At 57.8% G+C, this 16411-nt stretch overlaps 1 protein-coding gene across 1 annotated transcript in view; it reads left to right on the forward strand.

The window, feature by feature from the left end:
• Nucleotides 1–16411, forward strand: part of LOC133357529 (unconventional myosin-VIIa-like) — a 91645-nt gene that overhangs the window by 62536 nt on the left and 12698 nt on the right. Inside the window, 11 exon segments of the mRNA XM_061575500.1 lie at nucleotides 597–716; nucleotides 1343–1516; nucleotides 2243–2473; nucleotides 4295–4465; nucleotides 4910–5027; nucleotides 6546–6675; nucleotides 7747–7913; nucleotides 9724–9917; nucleotides 12139–12251; nucleotides 13416–13570; nucleotides 15127–15286. Coding sequence (XP_061431484.1) covers nucleotides 597–716; nucleotides 1343–1516; nucleotides 2243–2473; nucleotides 4295–4465; nucleotides 4910–5027; nucleotides 6546–6675; nucleotides 7747–7913; nucleotides 9724–9917; nucleotides 12139–12251; nucleotides 13416–13570; nucleotides 15127–15286 — 1733 coding nt within the window.

Genomic DNA, 16411 nt, shown 5'->3' on the forward strand with positions numbered 1-16411 from the left:
GGGGGTAAGTCGTGGGTGGGAAATCAAAAACACCTTTTCAGTTGCCTGCACAGCCAGAGAGGACGAAGACCTCCCATCGGTCACCACGCTCGCCGTCTGTGAGATGGAAAGTGTTCGGTTGACACTCGCCCGTGCCACCGATTAGGCACGGTTGGCTTACGTGCGGTGGAAAAAAATTTCAACATACATACACCATACATACAACTTACATACTAGACAAAGATTCCCCCGTGTAGCCTTAACAGACTGTCGGGGCAAGTGCTGTTAGCGAGAAGCAGCAACATACGAGGGGGTGGGTGGCCAGCACCACGCCCGACAGCCTTTGTCTCTCCCCAGGTAGTAGTTATTTGAGGCTGAGTCGACCCAGGGAAGGCCCACGACCGGCTGAGATATAGTCGTCATCGGTGTCGGCGGTGGCCGCGAGCGGGAATAGAACTCCGGGGATCGGCTCCGGTGACGATCCGCACGCGGTCCCAGCGACGACGACACGTGCTCGCACAGACACGGTGGAACGCTACCTCTCTCCCCCCCCTGCCCCCCCCTTGCCCCCCTCTGCCCCCCTCTGCCCCGCCTCCCCTCCCTGCCCCCCCGTCCAGTACCTGAGGAGCTTCCTGAGTGAGGGGCCGCCAGGGTACGCGCCGTACTGCGACGCGCGCCTCAAGAGGACTCTGGCCAACGGGTGCCGAACCCAGCCCCCCAGCTGGCTCGAGATGCAGGTGGGTGTCCTCTTCTTTGTACCGCCACCACCACTGCCAGCACCTCCACCATCACCACCTCCACCATCACCACCTCCACCATCACCACCTCCACCATCACCACCTCCACCATCACCACCTCCACCATCACCACCTCCACCATCACCACCTCCACCATCACCACCTCCACCATCACCACCTCCACCATCACCACCTCCATCACCGTCTTCATCATCAGCTCCACCACCACCTCCACACCCATTACAATCACTGCTACCACCACCACTATCACACCTCCACCACCACCACCTCCATCACCATATTCATCATCAGCTCCACCACCACCTCCACACCCATTACAATCACTGCTACCACCACCACTATCACACCTCCACTATCACAGCTCCACCTCCATCACCATCTCCCTCATCACCTCCACCACCACATCCACCACCATCACCTCCACAACCACCACCGCGACTATTTACACCGCCACCTCCACAATCCCTCGCTCTTCCTGACTCCCCCAATCTCTCGCTGCCCCCCGACTCCCCCAATCTCTCGCTGCCCCCCGACTCTCCCAATCTCTCGCTGCCCCCCGACTCCTCCCGTGGCGGTCCCCTTGCCGCCCCCGTGACCCGGCGCAGGCCACCAAGTCCCGGCGCGTGTCGCCGCTGCCCGTGGGGCTGATGGACGGCCGCACGGTGCCGCTGAGCGCCGACTCGGCGTGCACGGCACGCGAGCTCGTGGCGGCTCTCGCCGGCAAGATCGGCCTGCAGGACGACTTCGGCTTCTCCCTCTTCATCTCCTTCCAGAACAAGGTGACACGGGAGGGGTGACGGGAGGGGCGACGGGAGGGGCGACGGGAGGTTGCGACGGGAGGGGCGACGGGAGGGGCGACGGGAGGGGCGACGGGAGGGGTGACGGGAGGGGTGACGGGAGGGGTGACGGGAGGGGTGACGGGAGGGGTGACGGGTGACGGGCGACGGGTGATAACCGGGTGACGAGCGAGTGACGGGGCGAGTGACCCCCGTCGTAACTCTGAACCCAGGGGGTCGGCAACCGGCGGCTCTTTCGAAGGCTGCTTCGTGACAATTATTTATGAAGCATCACCGTCTCGAATTCACGTTGCATTGCGACTCTTCAAATGTTGTTCACGGAATAAAAAAAAAAGTTGGCTCTTCTATATATGTTGGTTGCCGACCCCTGCTCTAAACCATGACCCCACTGTGACCCTGCCGTGACCCAACCGTGATCCCGTAGCGACCCCACCGTGACCCTGCTGTGACCCTACCATGACCTTACCGTGACCCCAACATGACCCCACCGTGACCCCGACGTGACCCCACCGTGACCCTGCCGTGACCCCACCGTGACCCTGCCGTGACCCCACCGTGACCTCGTCGTGACCTCGTCGCGACCTCACCGTGACCCTGCCGTGACCCTGACGTGACCCCACCGTGACCCCGACGCGACCCCACCGTGACCCTGCCGTGACCCCACCGTGACCCTGCCGTGACCCCACCGTGACCCGATCGCGACCGCAGGTGTCGTCGCTGGGCGGGGGCCGGGAGCACGTGCTGGACGCGGTGTCGCAGTGCGAGCAGCTGAGCCGCGAGCAGGCCGGCGGCACCGAGCAGGCCGCCCCCTGGCGCCTCATCTTCCGCAAGGAGCTCTTCGCGCCGTGGCACGACGCCGGCGCCGACGCCGTCGCCACCGAGCTCATCTACCGCCAGGTGGTGCGCGGCCTGCGCTTCGGCGAGTACCGCGCCGACACGGTGAGTCGCTCGCCACAACACGTGGGTGTCACGCCACAACACGCGAGTCGCACGCCACAACACGTGAGACACACGCCACAACACGTGAGACGCACGCCACAACACGTGGGTGTCACGCCACAACACGTGAGACGCACGCCACAACACGTGGGTGTCACGCCACAACACGCGAGACGCACGCCACAACACGTGAGACACACGCCACAACACGTGAGACGCACGCCACAACACGTGGGTGTCACGCCACAACACGCGAGACGCACGCCACAACACGTGGGTGTCACGCCACAACACGCGAGACGCACGCCACAACACGCGAGACGCACGCCACAACACGTGGGTGTCACGCCACAACACGCGAGACGCACGCCACAACACGCGAGACGCACGCCACAACACGTGGGTGTCACGCCACAACACGCGAGACGCACGCCACAACACGCGAGACGCACGCCACAACACGTGGGTGTCACGCCACAACACGTGGGTGTCACGCCACAACACGTGAGACGCTCGCCACAACACGTGGGTGTCACGCCACAACACGCGAGACGCACGCCACAACACGTGGGTGTCACGCCACAACACGCGAGACGCACGCCACAACACGTGGGTGTCACGCCACAACACGCGAGACGCTCGCCACAACACGTGGGTGTCACGCCACAACACGCGAGACGCACGCCACAACACGTGAGACACACGCCACAACACGTGAGACGCACGCCACAACACGTGGGTGTCACGCCACAACACGCGAGACGCACGCCACAACACGTGGGTGTCACGCCACAACACGCGAGACGCACGCCACAACACGCGAGACGCACGCCACAACACGTGGGTGTCACGCCACAACACGCGAGACGCACGCCACAACACGCGAGACGCACGCCACAACACGTGGGTGTCACGCCACAACACGTGGGTGTCACGCCACAACACGCGAGACGCTCGCCACAACACGTGGGTGTCACGCCACAACACGCGAGACGCACGCCACAACACGTGGGTGTCACGCCACAACACGCGAGACGCATGCCACAACACGTGGGTGTCACGCCACAACACGCGAGACGCTCGCCACAACACGTGGGTGTCACGCCACAACACGCGAGACGCACGCCACAACACGTGGGTGTCACGCCACAACACGCGAGACGCACGCCACAACACGCGAGACGCACGCCACAACACGTGGGTGTCACGCCACAACACGCGAGTCGCACGCCACAACACGTGGGTGTCACGCCACAACACGCGAGACGCACGCCACAACACGCGAGACGCACGCCACAACATGACTTACAGATTTCCGAGGACTGCTGCACAGAACGGTATTTATTTTATTGCCTTGGCAGGGTCGCCACCCGTGACCCCGCCACCCGTCCCGAATTTTTTTTCTGGGACGTCCTCTGTGGTTCATGGGAGGCTTGAGCCGATTTTAGATAAGAGAGCGATAGAGAGAGGGAGCGAGCGAGACGCACAAGTGATAGCGGAGTGATTCCGAATCGGAGGCGCGGCCACACGCGGGATGCCACGTGGTTTACGGGACGCCCGAGCTGAACCAGAGTGAGGGGGCGAGCGAGGGGGCGAGGGAGCGGGCGAGCGAGGGGGCGAGCGAGGGAGGGAGGGGGCGAGCGAGGGAGGGAGGGAGGGGGCGAGGGAGGGAGGGAGGGGGCGAGCGAGGGAGGGAGGGGGCGATCGAGGGGGCGATCGAGGGAGCGAGCGAGTGGGGGAGCGAGCGAGTGGGCGAGCGAGGGAGCGAGGCTCTCTCACCGGGGGCTGACGCTGCACCGTGCGCGGCGTGGCGCGTGCCAGGACTCCGAGCTGGTGCAGCTGGTGGCGTGGCGCTGCTTCGTGCAGCACGGCGCCAGCCCCTCGGCGGCGGACGTTGCTCAGGCGGTGGCCGAGACGGTGCCCGAGCGGGCGCTCACCGCCGCCAAACACCGCTCGGTGTGGGCCGGCGAGGTGGAGGAGGCGCTGAGACAGGTGGGTGTCACGGGGGGGGGGGGGGGTGGGATGGTGAGAGTGTGTGGGTGAGTGTCCGCGTGTGTGCGTGTGTGTGTGTGCGCGTGTACGTGTGTGTGTACATGTGTGTGCGTGTGTGTGTACACGTGTGTGTGCGTGTGTGTGTACACGTGTGTGTACGTGTGTGTGTACATGTGTGTGCGTGTGTATGTGTACGTGTGTGTACATGTGTGTGCGCGTGTGCGCGTGTGTATGTGTACGCGTGTATGTGTACACGTGTGTGTGCGTGTGTATGTGTATATGTGATGTGTGCGTGTGTGCGTGTGTATGTGCGCGCGTGTGTATGTGTATGCGTGTATGTGTATGTGTGCGTGTGTATGTGCGCGCGTGTGTGTACATGTGTGTGCGCGTGTGTGTACACGTGTGTGTGCGTGTGTATGTGCACGCGTGTGTGCGTGTGCGCAGTCTGACTACGCGAAGCAAGGCCTGAGCGCTCTGGCGGTGCAGGAGAAGATGGTCGACTTTGCGCGCGTAAAGTGGCCCGTCCTCTTCTCCCGCTTCTTCGAGGCCTACAAGGTGTCGGGTAAGATCGCTCGGCACCGTTAGGGAGGGCGGCAGCCCCGCGGCCCGAGGGTCAAAGGGTCAAAAGCCACACGAATTTCTCATCCGGTACGATCGCGGACGGCGCGAGCGCGTCCTCCCGCCGCTCCGATGTTGGGTGCGGCGACAAAACGGGCCGCAGGGCCTCGACTTTGCCGCTGACAACAGGTGACACGGACGCCAAATTTGTAAAACCCGCTTGACCCCCCCCCCACATCTTGCGAGTGCGTCGTTAGTGGCGAGATGTTAACCACCTCGCCTGGTGTGCAGGAGTTCGTGGGTTCGATCCCGACCATGGCGCCTGCTGCTGTATAATTGGAGTTTGTGTGTCTCTCTCGCTCTCCCCGTGGTCGAGTGGATTTTTCTCTGGTTTTCACCTCCACATTTTTAATCAACGTCACACGCGTTGAGAGTATTTGGCTGGTATACAACTTCTACGTGATGATGATGATGATGAGCCAAATTCGTTGAGCTATCATTTGTGATAGCCAAGTCGCTTCTGATAAAGAGCCGTATGGCTCACCTCGTAAAATAAAAATAGTTTCCAATGAGTTTCACTTCAAATCTTGACTTAAATCATTTCGTGACTGCAGGAATTTATATTCTTTGCGTCTTTTGGTAAAGTCTGCGTGTCTCTCTCTCCGTGGTCACGCGGATATTTCTCCGGTCCCCCGGTTTTTCCCTCCACATTTCGAATCGACATCACGCGCTTAGAGTATTTGGCTGCTGTACGTCTTCCACGTGATGATCAGCACGCTTCGTTGAGCTGTCGTTTGTGTTTCCAGGTCACTTCTGAAAAACGAGCCATGTATCTCCTTGGAACCAAGAAGATGAATCCCTGCAGTCACGAAAGCTTTAAATCGAAATATACGAGCCACGTAGTTCACTGGGGGCCTGACCTGGTAAAAAATCAAAACAGTCTTCGCGGTGAAGTTTAAATAGCCAGTGGCAATCCACCCGTTACGCCACGCGGGGGGGTCCCGTCGTCGGCTCGGCTGTCGGCGTGCCAGTGGAACAGGGCGATGCGACCACGAGCACGTGCGTGTGTGACCGCCGTGCGACCGCGTGCGTGTGTGACTGCCGTGCGACCGCGTGCGTGTGTGACCGCCGTGCGTGTGTGACCGCAGTGCGAACGCCGTGCGTGTGTGACCGCCGTGCGAACGCCGTGCGTGTGTGACCGCCGTGCGACCGCGTGCGTGTGTGACCGCCGTGCGAACGCCGTGCGTGTGTGACCGCCGTGCGAACGCCGTGCGTGTGTGACCGCCGTGCGACCGCGTGCGTGTGTGACTGCCGTGCGACCGCGTGCGTGTGTGACCGCCGTGCGTGTGTGACCGCCGTGCGAACGCCGTGCGAACGCCGTGCGTGTGTGACCGCCGTGCGAACGCCGTGCGTGTGTGACCGCCGTGCGACCGCGTGCGTGTGTGACCGCCGTGCGACCGCGTGCGTGTGTGACCGCCGTGCGACCGCGTGCGTGTGTGCTCCCGGTGGCACGTGGCGGCAGGTCCGAGCGTGCTCAAGAGCGAGCTGATCGCCGCCGTGAGCTCCGTGGGGCTGCATCTGCTGGACGGGGACGAGCACGTCCTCATGCTGCTCACCTTCCCCGAGATCGTCGCCATCACCACCGCCAGCCGGTGCGTGTGCGTGTGTGTGCGTGTGTGTGCGTGTGTGTGCGTGTGTGTGCGTGTGTGTGTGCACCTAGCCTGGCACGGGGTAAGAGATCATCGCCGTCACCACCGCCAGCCGGTGCGTGCGCCGCGTGTGTGCGTGTGTGTGCGTGTGTGCGCGTGTGTGCGCGTGTGTGCTTGTGTGTGCGTGTGTGTGCGCGTGTGTGTGCGTGTGTGTGCGCGTGTGCGTGAGTGCGTGTGCGTGTGCGTGTGTGGGGAGCGGTAGTGTAGCGGTTAGCGCTACGCTGCGCTATGAACCTGGCGACCAGGGTTCGATTCCCGCTCACGGCTAACACCAGTGACGATTATCTGAACCGGTCCCGGGCCTCCCCTAGGTCGACTCGGCCTCAAATGAGTACCTGGTGCGGTGTGTAGTCAACATCGCCACTGGGGAGACAAAGGCGGTCGGGCGTGGTGCTGGCCACCCACCCCCTCGTGTACCACAGTGCCGGCCTTCATAGGTGCTCGCTAACAGCACTTGCCCCTGCAGTTTGTTAAGGCTATACGGGGGATCTTTTGTCCTTGTTTAAATGTTAGCGTGTACGTCTATGTGTGGCTCTGTATATGCACTGGAATCGAACTCGGGCACTCCGGGTTCGTAGTGAAGGCACGTTAACCACTATATTCTTGGGTTTTTTCGGTAAAGTCACGTAGGTAAAAAATAAAAATCAAATAAAAATCACAGCACGCTTGCTGTATAAAAGTAAAATAAAAATCACGACGTTTCGGAGGCAACACAAGCTTCCGTCTTCAGGTGGAACCGTCACAGCACAATAGCTGTATCAAGTAAACCAGTATATATACAAGGTCGGGTCTCTTGGAATTTCACTTTACTTGATACAGCAATCGTGGCTGTGACGGTTCCACCTGAAGACGGAAGCTTGTGTTGCCTCCGAAACGTCGTGATTTTTATTTTATTTTTATTTTACTTTTATTAATTTTAATTTTTTACACACGTGACTTTACCGACAAAACCTAAGAATATGTTAACCGCTTTGCCGCCGCTGCCCCCCAACCCCTATGCCCACGTGAGCGTAGGCGCAAGCTGGCGGGACCCGCCGTGACCATGTCGACGCTGCGGGGGGACGAGATCGTGCTGGCCACGCCGGCGGCCGACGAGTTCAACGAGCTCCTCGTCTTGCTCCTGCAGGGCCTCAGGAGCCGATCGCGACACCTCGTGGCGATGCAGGAGAGCCGCGTCATCGGTGCGAGCCGTCGGAGGCTGCCCTGGCTGTCTGTCTGTTGTCTAGACGCTCCCAACTGTCTGTCTGTTGTCTAGAGACCCCATCAGTCTGTCTGTTGTCTAGACACACCCATTAGAGACATCTCTGTCTGTCTGTTGTCTAGAGACCCCATCTGCTCTGTCTGTTGTCTAGACGCACCCATCAGAGACAGCTCTGTCTGTCTGTTGTCTAGAGACCCCCATCAGTCTGTCTGTTGTCTAGAGACCCCCATCAGGTCAGCTCTGTCTGTCTGTTGTCTAGAGACCCCATCTGTCTGTCTGTTGTCTAGACGCACCCATCAGAGACAGCTCTGTCTGTCTGTTGTCTAGAGACCCCATCAGTCTGTCTGTTGTCTAGAAACCCCCATCAGTCTGTCTGTTGTCTAGACGCACCCATCAGAGACAGCTCTATCTGTCTGTTGTCTAGAGACCCCCATCAGTCTGTCTGTTGTCTAGAGACCCCCATCAGAGACAGCTCTGTCTGTCTGTTGTCTAGAGACTCTATCTGTCTACTATATTCATACTGGTAGGAACCTCCTGGTTACACCAGCCCACAGGGGATTATTGTGTCCGTCCATCCGTCGTGCAGGGAGGGGCTGGGTGGGGAGGGAGGGGCTGGGTGAGGAGGGGTGGGTGGGGAGGGGCTGGGTGGGGAGGGGCTGGGTGGGGAGGGGAGGGTGGGGAGGGGCTGGGTGGGGAGGGTGGGGAGGGGCTGGGTGGGTAGGGTGGGGAGGGGCTGGGTGGGGAGGGTGGGGCTGGGTGGGGGGTGGGAGGGGTGGGGTGGGGCTGGGTGGGGAGGGGCTGGTCACCCCGTGGTGCCCTTATAAAACTCAACGTTTAACCTGCTCACGCCGGCTTGTGCCCGTCCTCACAGTCGGGCATATTTGCGGAATACACCACGCCGCTGTTGACCCTGGCCATTGACCGAGCAACCCAACGCTCCTAGCAGCTCCCTCCGCAGGAATGTGTTTAGATAACAACGCTTTCATGGCATCACTTCCTGCCAAAGGTAAAGTCACGTGGCGTTGGGTGATGCAAATGATCCTGAGCATTGGAAAAAAATGTGTCCTTCCCGACACAAAATCCAAAACGTTTGAAACTGAAACTCACCCCCGACTACTACACTCGTGAAACCTGCGTCATCACAGGTGGCGGATACCTGGATACGAACCCAGGATGTATGTATGCTGAACCTATGTCACACCGTTCGTAGCGAATCCTATAAATCGGAGATGCGGGGGGGGGGGGGGGGAAGGTCAAACAAACTAAATACGAAAAGCAGTTCTAGATATGAAGCTTTCGTGACTGCAAGGATTCATATTCTTAGGTTTTTTCGGTAAAGTCACGTAGGTAAAAAAAATTAATAAAAGTAAAATAAAAATAAAATAAAAATCACGACGTTTCGGAGGCAACACAAGCTTCCGTCTTCAGGTGGAACCGTCACAGCACGATAGCTGTATCAAGTGAGAGAAATTCCAAGACACAGTATTTGTATATATATTGGTTGAGGGTGGGAGGAGCCAAGGTAGGCCCTGAATATTATTTTTGTGAGGTTCGGTGCGGCTGAAGCACGCTGTTAGGAATGAGCCTTTGTTGTGTAAACTAGGTGCGGATGATGTAAAGGTGCGTGTGAAAGGGACTGAGCCTTTTTGTTATGTAATTTAATTTTTTTACCTACGTGACTTTACCGAAAAAACCTAAGAATACCAAAAGCAGTTGCAAAGAAATGGATCTCCGCGTTGCTCTGACCTCTGCGGTTCACCTCTAACCTTTGACCTCCGACCCTCCCGTAGACGGGGACGCGGGCGTGCTCGCGTGCCACAGGGGCGACCTCATCGTGTTGGAGGGCGACAAGGCAGCGGGCGAGGCGCTGCCCCAGGGGAGCTGGACGCAGGGCCGCAACGACCGCACGGGACTCACGGGCGAGTTCCTGTCGGACAGCGTCTACGTGCTGCCCGTGCTTGAGAAACCAAGCAAGGCCATCCTGGTAAGCGTGGTGGTGTTTCATTCAGACGCTGTCTCCCCGACAGACCTGGTCTCCGCCTGAGGACGGCTGCTTGCGTTGTGGCCGAAACGTCGTGAGAATTATTTTATTATGTTTTATTTTTGTTATTTTATTACTTCCCTTCTACATGACTTTACCGAAAGAACCAAGAGATGAATCCCTGCAGTCACGAAAGCTTGAAATCGAAATTTAGGCACGAGGCGGTCGAGGGTGTTGGTCCACTCGGCCACACCGCACGAGGTCACGGGGGGGTGACGGGAGTTCCTGTCGGACAGCGTCTACGTGCTGCCCCGTGCTCGATAAACTCAACCCGGCAGACTGGATTCGAAGCTTTCTTGTCTGCGGGAATTAATCTTTGGTTCTTTCGGTAAAGTCACGGAGAAAGAAAATGAATTTAATAATAATAGAATACGACGTTTTGATCGCAACACAAGCAACCATCATCAGGTAAGAATGAATGAGAAAACAAGCATCGTAAACTTAGAAATATAATGGAATACAACACAGAGAGTCGGCTAACACAACAGTCAACACCCTGCCTGGTTGATTAACGTTCTTCCAAAGATTGCTAAATTTGAGAGAGAGACAAAACACAGACACGGAGACACACAGACTGTTGTGTTAGCCGACTTTCGGTGTTGTATCTTGAGGCCTTCAAGAGAGAGGTGGTGCCTGGGAGTGTCTCATAGAAGTCGGTGCAGGCTGAACGTTACTGCTGATGATGCTGTAATGAAACTTGGGCTAGTGTGTGAGTGGGTGAGTAGGTATGCGATTGAGTGAGCATTCGGGCGAGTGAGTGTGTTAATTAGTGTGTGAGTGGGTGAGTGAGTGGGTGGGTGAGTGAGTGAGCATTCGGGCGAGTGAGTGTGTTAATTAGTGTGTGAGTGGGTGAGTGAGTGGGTGAGTGAGTGAGCATTAGGGCGAGTGAGTGTGTTAATTAGTGGGTGAGTGGGTGAGTGAGTGGGTGGGTGAGTGAGTGAGCATTAGGGCGAGTGAGTGTGTTAATTAGTGTGTGAGTGGGTGAGTGAGTGGGTGGGTGAGTGAGTGAGCATTCGGGCGAGTGAGTGTGTTAATTAGTGTGTGAGTGTGTGAGTGAGTGGGTGGGTGAGTGAGTGAGCATTAGAGCGAGTGAGTGTGTTAATTAGTGTGTGAGTGGATGAGTGAGTGGGTGGGTGAGTGAGTGAGCATTCGGGTGAGTGAGTGTGTTAATTAGTGTGTGATTGAGTGGACGAGTGAGTGGGTGAGTGAGTGAGTGAGTGGGTGAGTGAGTGAGCATTCGGGCGAGTGAGTGTGTTAATTAGTGTGTGAGTGGGTGAGTGAGTGGGTGGGTGAGTGAGTGAGCATTCGGGCGAGTGAGTGTGTTAATTAGTGTGTGAGTGAGTGGGTGGGTGAGTGAGTGAGCGATTGGGCGAGTGAGTGTGTTAATGAGTGTGTGAATGGGTGAGTGTGTGAGTGGGTGAGCAATCGGGTGAGTGAGTGTGTTCATGAGTGTGTGATTGAGTGGACGAGTGAGTGGGTGAGTGAGTGAGCGATTGGGTGAGTGAGTGTGTTAATGAGTGTGTGAGTGAGTGAGTGGGTGAGTGAGTTAGCGATTAGGCGAGTGAGTAAGTTAGTGAGTGGGTGAGTGAGTTAGTGAGTGGGTGAGTGAGTGTGTGAGCGAGCTGCGATAAATTATCCACTGTTTCAGTTGTACGTACAGTATATACATCAAACTTATTTCGTACCGTGTGTATCCAACCGTACGCTAATCGGAGGTGCGGGATGATGATGATGATGATGATTTCGATTTAAAGCTTTCGTGACTGCAGGGATTCATCTTCTTGGTTCTTTCGGTAAAGTCATGTAGAAGGGAAATAATAAAATAATAAAAATAAAACAATAAAAATAATTCTCAATGACGCTGTCTTTCCGTCAGACCTGTTCTTCACCTGAGGACGGCTGCTTGCGTTGTGGCCGAAACGTCGTGAGAATAATTTTATTATGTTTAATTTTTATTATTTTATTATTTCCATTCTACGTGACTTTACCGAAAGAACCAAGAAGATGATGATGATGTCCGTTAACTTCTTTCACACCGCGCGTGGCCAACCGTACGCTAATCGGAGGTGCGGGATGATGATGATGTCCGTTGAACTTCTTTCACACCGCGCGTGGCCAACCGTACGCTAATCGGAGGTTTCCCCCCTCTCCGCGCGTCTCCCAGAGCCTTTTCGCAGCAAACCCCGAGGGTCAGCGTCGAGGCTCCACAGTGTCGCAGCAGCCGGAGGATCGCAACGCATTCTACACCCTGGAGCAGTTCGCGCAGGACCACTTCAGGTGCGGCACCGCAGTTACCCACAATGCCCCTTGCACCGTTACCCACAATCCCTGTCGCCCACAGCTCGTGCGAGTGGGTTAGAATGTCACTTTTCTCGGTCGGCCAGGGCCTGTTATCAAATTTCACGGCGCGCTCCTGCGATAAAGTTTCAATGCAGCGGCACCGGTAGCGGGACCTGAACTTAGACGCCAGAACCACGAATAAACTATGAAAAAAACTACAAACTATTTCTTATTTTATTTTACCAAGTCAGGCCCCGTGAGCTACGTAGCTTTTTTTCAGAAGCGACCTGGCCACAAACGAAAGCTCAACGAAGTGGCTTATCGTCGCGTGGAAATGAACAGCAGCCAAACACTCTGAACTCTACGTTGATTCTAAACGTGGGGGGCAAAACCGGAGAACCCAGAGAAAAATCCATGTGACCACGGAGAGAGAGAGAGAACTTCAAATACACAGCAGCAGGCGTCGTCAAGGTCGGGATCGAACCCACGACCTCCTGCGTACCAGGCGAGGTAGATAACATCTCGCCCCAACCCGTGCGCGTGTTACCGTGGGAACCGCGCGTGTCACCGTGGGAACCGCGCGTGTCACCGTGGGAACCGCGTATGTCACCGTGGGAACCGCGCATGTCACCGTGGGAACCGCGCGTGTCACCGTGGGAACCGCGCGTGTCACCGTGGGAACCGCGCGTGTCACCGTGGGAACCGCGCATGTCACCGTGGGAACCGCGCATGTCACCGTGGGAACCGCGCGTGTCACCGTGGGAACCGCGCGTGTCACCGTGGGAACCGCGCATGTCACCGTGGGAACCGCGCGTGTCACCGTGGGAACCGGGCGTGTCACCGTGGGAACCGCGCGTGTCACCGTGGGAACCGGGCGTGTCACCGTGGGAACCGGGCGTGTCACCGTGGGAACCGCGCGTGTCACTGTGGGAACCGGGCGTGTCACCGTGGGAACCGCGCGTATCACCGTGGCAACCGCGCGTATCACCGTGGGAACCGCGCGTGTCACTGGGAACTTCACGTGTCACCGTGGGAGCCGCGCGTATCACCGTGGGAACCGCGCGTGTCACCGTGGGAACCGGGCATGTCACCGTGGGAACCGCGCGTGTCACCGTGGGAACCGGGCATGTCACCGTGGCAACCGCGCGTTGTCACCGCCAGGCCGCTGCCGCAGGGCACCGTGAAGCAGGTGGTGGAGGTGCGTGGGCGCCGCAAGGACCGCCTCTGGGCCTGCTCCCGGGAGCCCCTCCTGCAGCCGCTGCTGCACAGCGTCATCGGAGATCACGTGGCCAAGGACGCGTGCAACGCCTTCATCGATATCCCTCGGCCCCGCGGAGACTTGGCCCCCCCCCCACGCGCAACCCCCACCCCCCCCTCCGTCGCGACCCAAACCATGGCAACCATCCAGCCGCCCGTGCAGATACTCGCACAGTCGGTCCATACAACCACGCGGCAACTTTTGCCCCATGTTATTTTTTGTTTGTTACCCAGGCCGCCTGTATATATATACACATGTGTGTGTATATATACACGTGTGTGTTATTATACATATTATTATAATATCTAAATATAGTATTATAATATATAATAATATTATAATATGATTATGATATATAATTGTATATTATATAATACTCTTATTATATATTATTATCCACGTGTGCGTGTTTATATAAATCTCTACGCGCTCGCCCCTCCACCCGTCCGTTAGTTCACTCGTCACGCATGGTCAGCGCGCGACCTCTCGCGCGCGACCTTTCGCGCGCGACCTCTTGCGCGCGAAAGGTCGAGCGCGACCTCTCGCGCGCGAAAGTGCTCGTGGCGCCAGAGGTCACGCGCGAAAGGTCACACTTCAGAGGTCGCGCGCGACCTCTGACGTGTGACCTTTCGCGCGTGACCTCTGGCGCCACGAGCACTCCTCCAGAGTGAGCCGAACGTCCCGCCGTCCATAACGGATTGTTTTATTTTTTAAGTTGGGGGTTGCATCGCGTAAATATGAACGTATCGTTAAACCCGCCACCGCCACCACCACCAATTAAGTTGCTAGTTCGGCACTAACCGGTCGTGTGTGTTGGAGAGTAAACCCACAGCGACATTTACAATTCGAAGGGCCGCGACGTTTCGCCGGTAATTACAACCGTCGACATCACCAGGCGACAGCCAGAGTTGTGGAGAAATCTTCCTCCCCGTTTCGGCCTCAAATAGAGGAGGGCAAATGTGATGTCATCACTTGTGAGCCAATCAGGAGTGACGCAGAGGCCGCAAACGGGTTTTGATTCCTTACCCGATACCAGTACCCGTACCCGTACTCGTACCCGATACCCGTACCCGTACTCGGACCCGTACCCGTACCCGGCCGCACCAGGGTCGCAAACGGGTACCCGTACCCGTAACCCGGCCGTACCCGTACCCTACCCGTACCCGGCCGGGTATGTGTAGGGTATGGGTATTGGGTACCCGATTGCGACCTCTGGGATGAAGCCATGTTGCAGGCGCGGGTGGGTTCATTCTAGGAACTTGAATTGTAAGACGAGACAAGACGTTGGGAAATGAGTGACAAACGGTGACTCACCAGTGACTCACGGCCTACCCGTACCCGGCCGCACCAGGGTCGCAAATGGGTACCCGTACCCGTACCCGGCCGGGTACGGGTAGCTGGGTATCGGGTAGGGTACGGGTATCGGTTACCCGGTTGCGACCTCTGGTGTGACGACCGCGGGGCGGGGAGGGGGTTAATTAATTCGTGTAAATTACAATGGATGTTTAGTCCCGTCGTGAGCATCGTCGTCATCGTCCGAGTAATCGAGCCCGCCAGTCCGTCTGAACGCCTTGACCTCTGACCCCCCCGTGGCCTCCCCCCGTCCCCCTGCACCCATCCTCAAGTACATGGGGGACTTCCCGATGCGGCAGGCGACCTCCGACCCGGGCACCGACCTCACCGACCAGGTGTTCAGGCCGGCGCTGAAGAACGCCTGCATGCAGGACGAGATCTACTGCCAGATCCTCAAGCAGCTCACCGACAACAAACAGGGGTGAGCCGGCGAGCTTTGCCGCTGCTTTTCTACTCTTGCCGGGTTGCGGGGTGGTGAAGGGGCGGGGAGCGGTGCCTTGGAGATATGTGACCTCCGGAAGAAGTTCTGTCGTGTCCGCTTTCCCGAGCCATTCTGTCTGTGTGCTTAAAATCGGCTTGGAGACTCGAGTAAACCACGTGACTTCTGTGGGTGGCCGGCCACCAAAGGTCACAAACGGATTTTGATTCCTTACCCGTACCCGTACCCGGCCGCACCAGGGTCGCAAATGGGTACCCGTTCCCTACCCGTACCCGTACCCTACCCGAGATGAGTGACAAACGGTTACTCACCAGTGACTCACGGCCTACCCGTACCCGGCCGCACCGGGGTCGCAAACGGCTACCCGTACCCAGCCGGGTATGGGTAGCCGGGTATCGGGTAGGGTACGGGTATCGGGTACCCAGTTGCGACCTCTGGTGGCCACCCCCGCTCTGAATGTCTCTCCTCTCATCTGCAGATCTCCACACCTCTACATCTCTAAATCAGCACGAGGCTCCAGTAAACCACGTGACTTCTGTGGGTGGCCACGCCCGCTCTGAGTCGCCTCCCCTCTCCCCGCCCACTGTGAAAACAGACGCCGCTCAATGCTCCTCCGTGCAGTAGCAGCACGAGTCCCTGACACAGCCTTTCCTTCCTCCATCTCCTTACCGCTGTGTGTGTGTGTGTGCGTACAGGTATAGTGAAGAGAAGGACTGGTAGCTGATCGGGCTATGTGTGTGTGTGGAGCGGTGGTGCAAGGGGGTGCGTGTAAACATCGCCACTGGGGAGACAAAGGTGGCCGGGCGTGGTGTCGGCCACCCACCTCCTCGTGTGCCGTGCCGGCCTTCATAGGTGCTACTTGCTAACAGCACTTGCCCCAAAAGGCTGATGCAGGCTATACTGGGGATCTTTGCATGTGCGTGGGAAACGGTGGTGCAGTGGTTAATGCGATGCACTACGAATCCCAGTTTGATTCCGGCTCACGGCCACCAACACCAGTGACGATTATCTGAACCGGTCCTGTGCCTCCCCTAGGTCGACTCAGCCTCAAATGGGTGTGTAAACATCGCCACTGGGGAGACAAAGGCGGCCGGGCGTGGCGCTGGC

This window comes from Lethenteron reissneri, chromosome 58, assembly GCF_015708825.2.
Source record: "Lethenteron reissneri isolate LAM-NWPU_2019-01 chromosome 58, ASM1570882v1, whole genome shotgun sequence".
Taxonomy (NCBI): Eukaryota; Metazoa; Chordata; class Hyperoartia; order Petromyzontiformes; family Petromyzontidae; genus Lethenteron; species Lethenteron reissneri.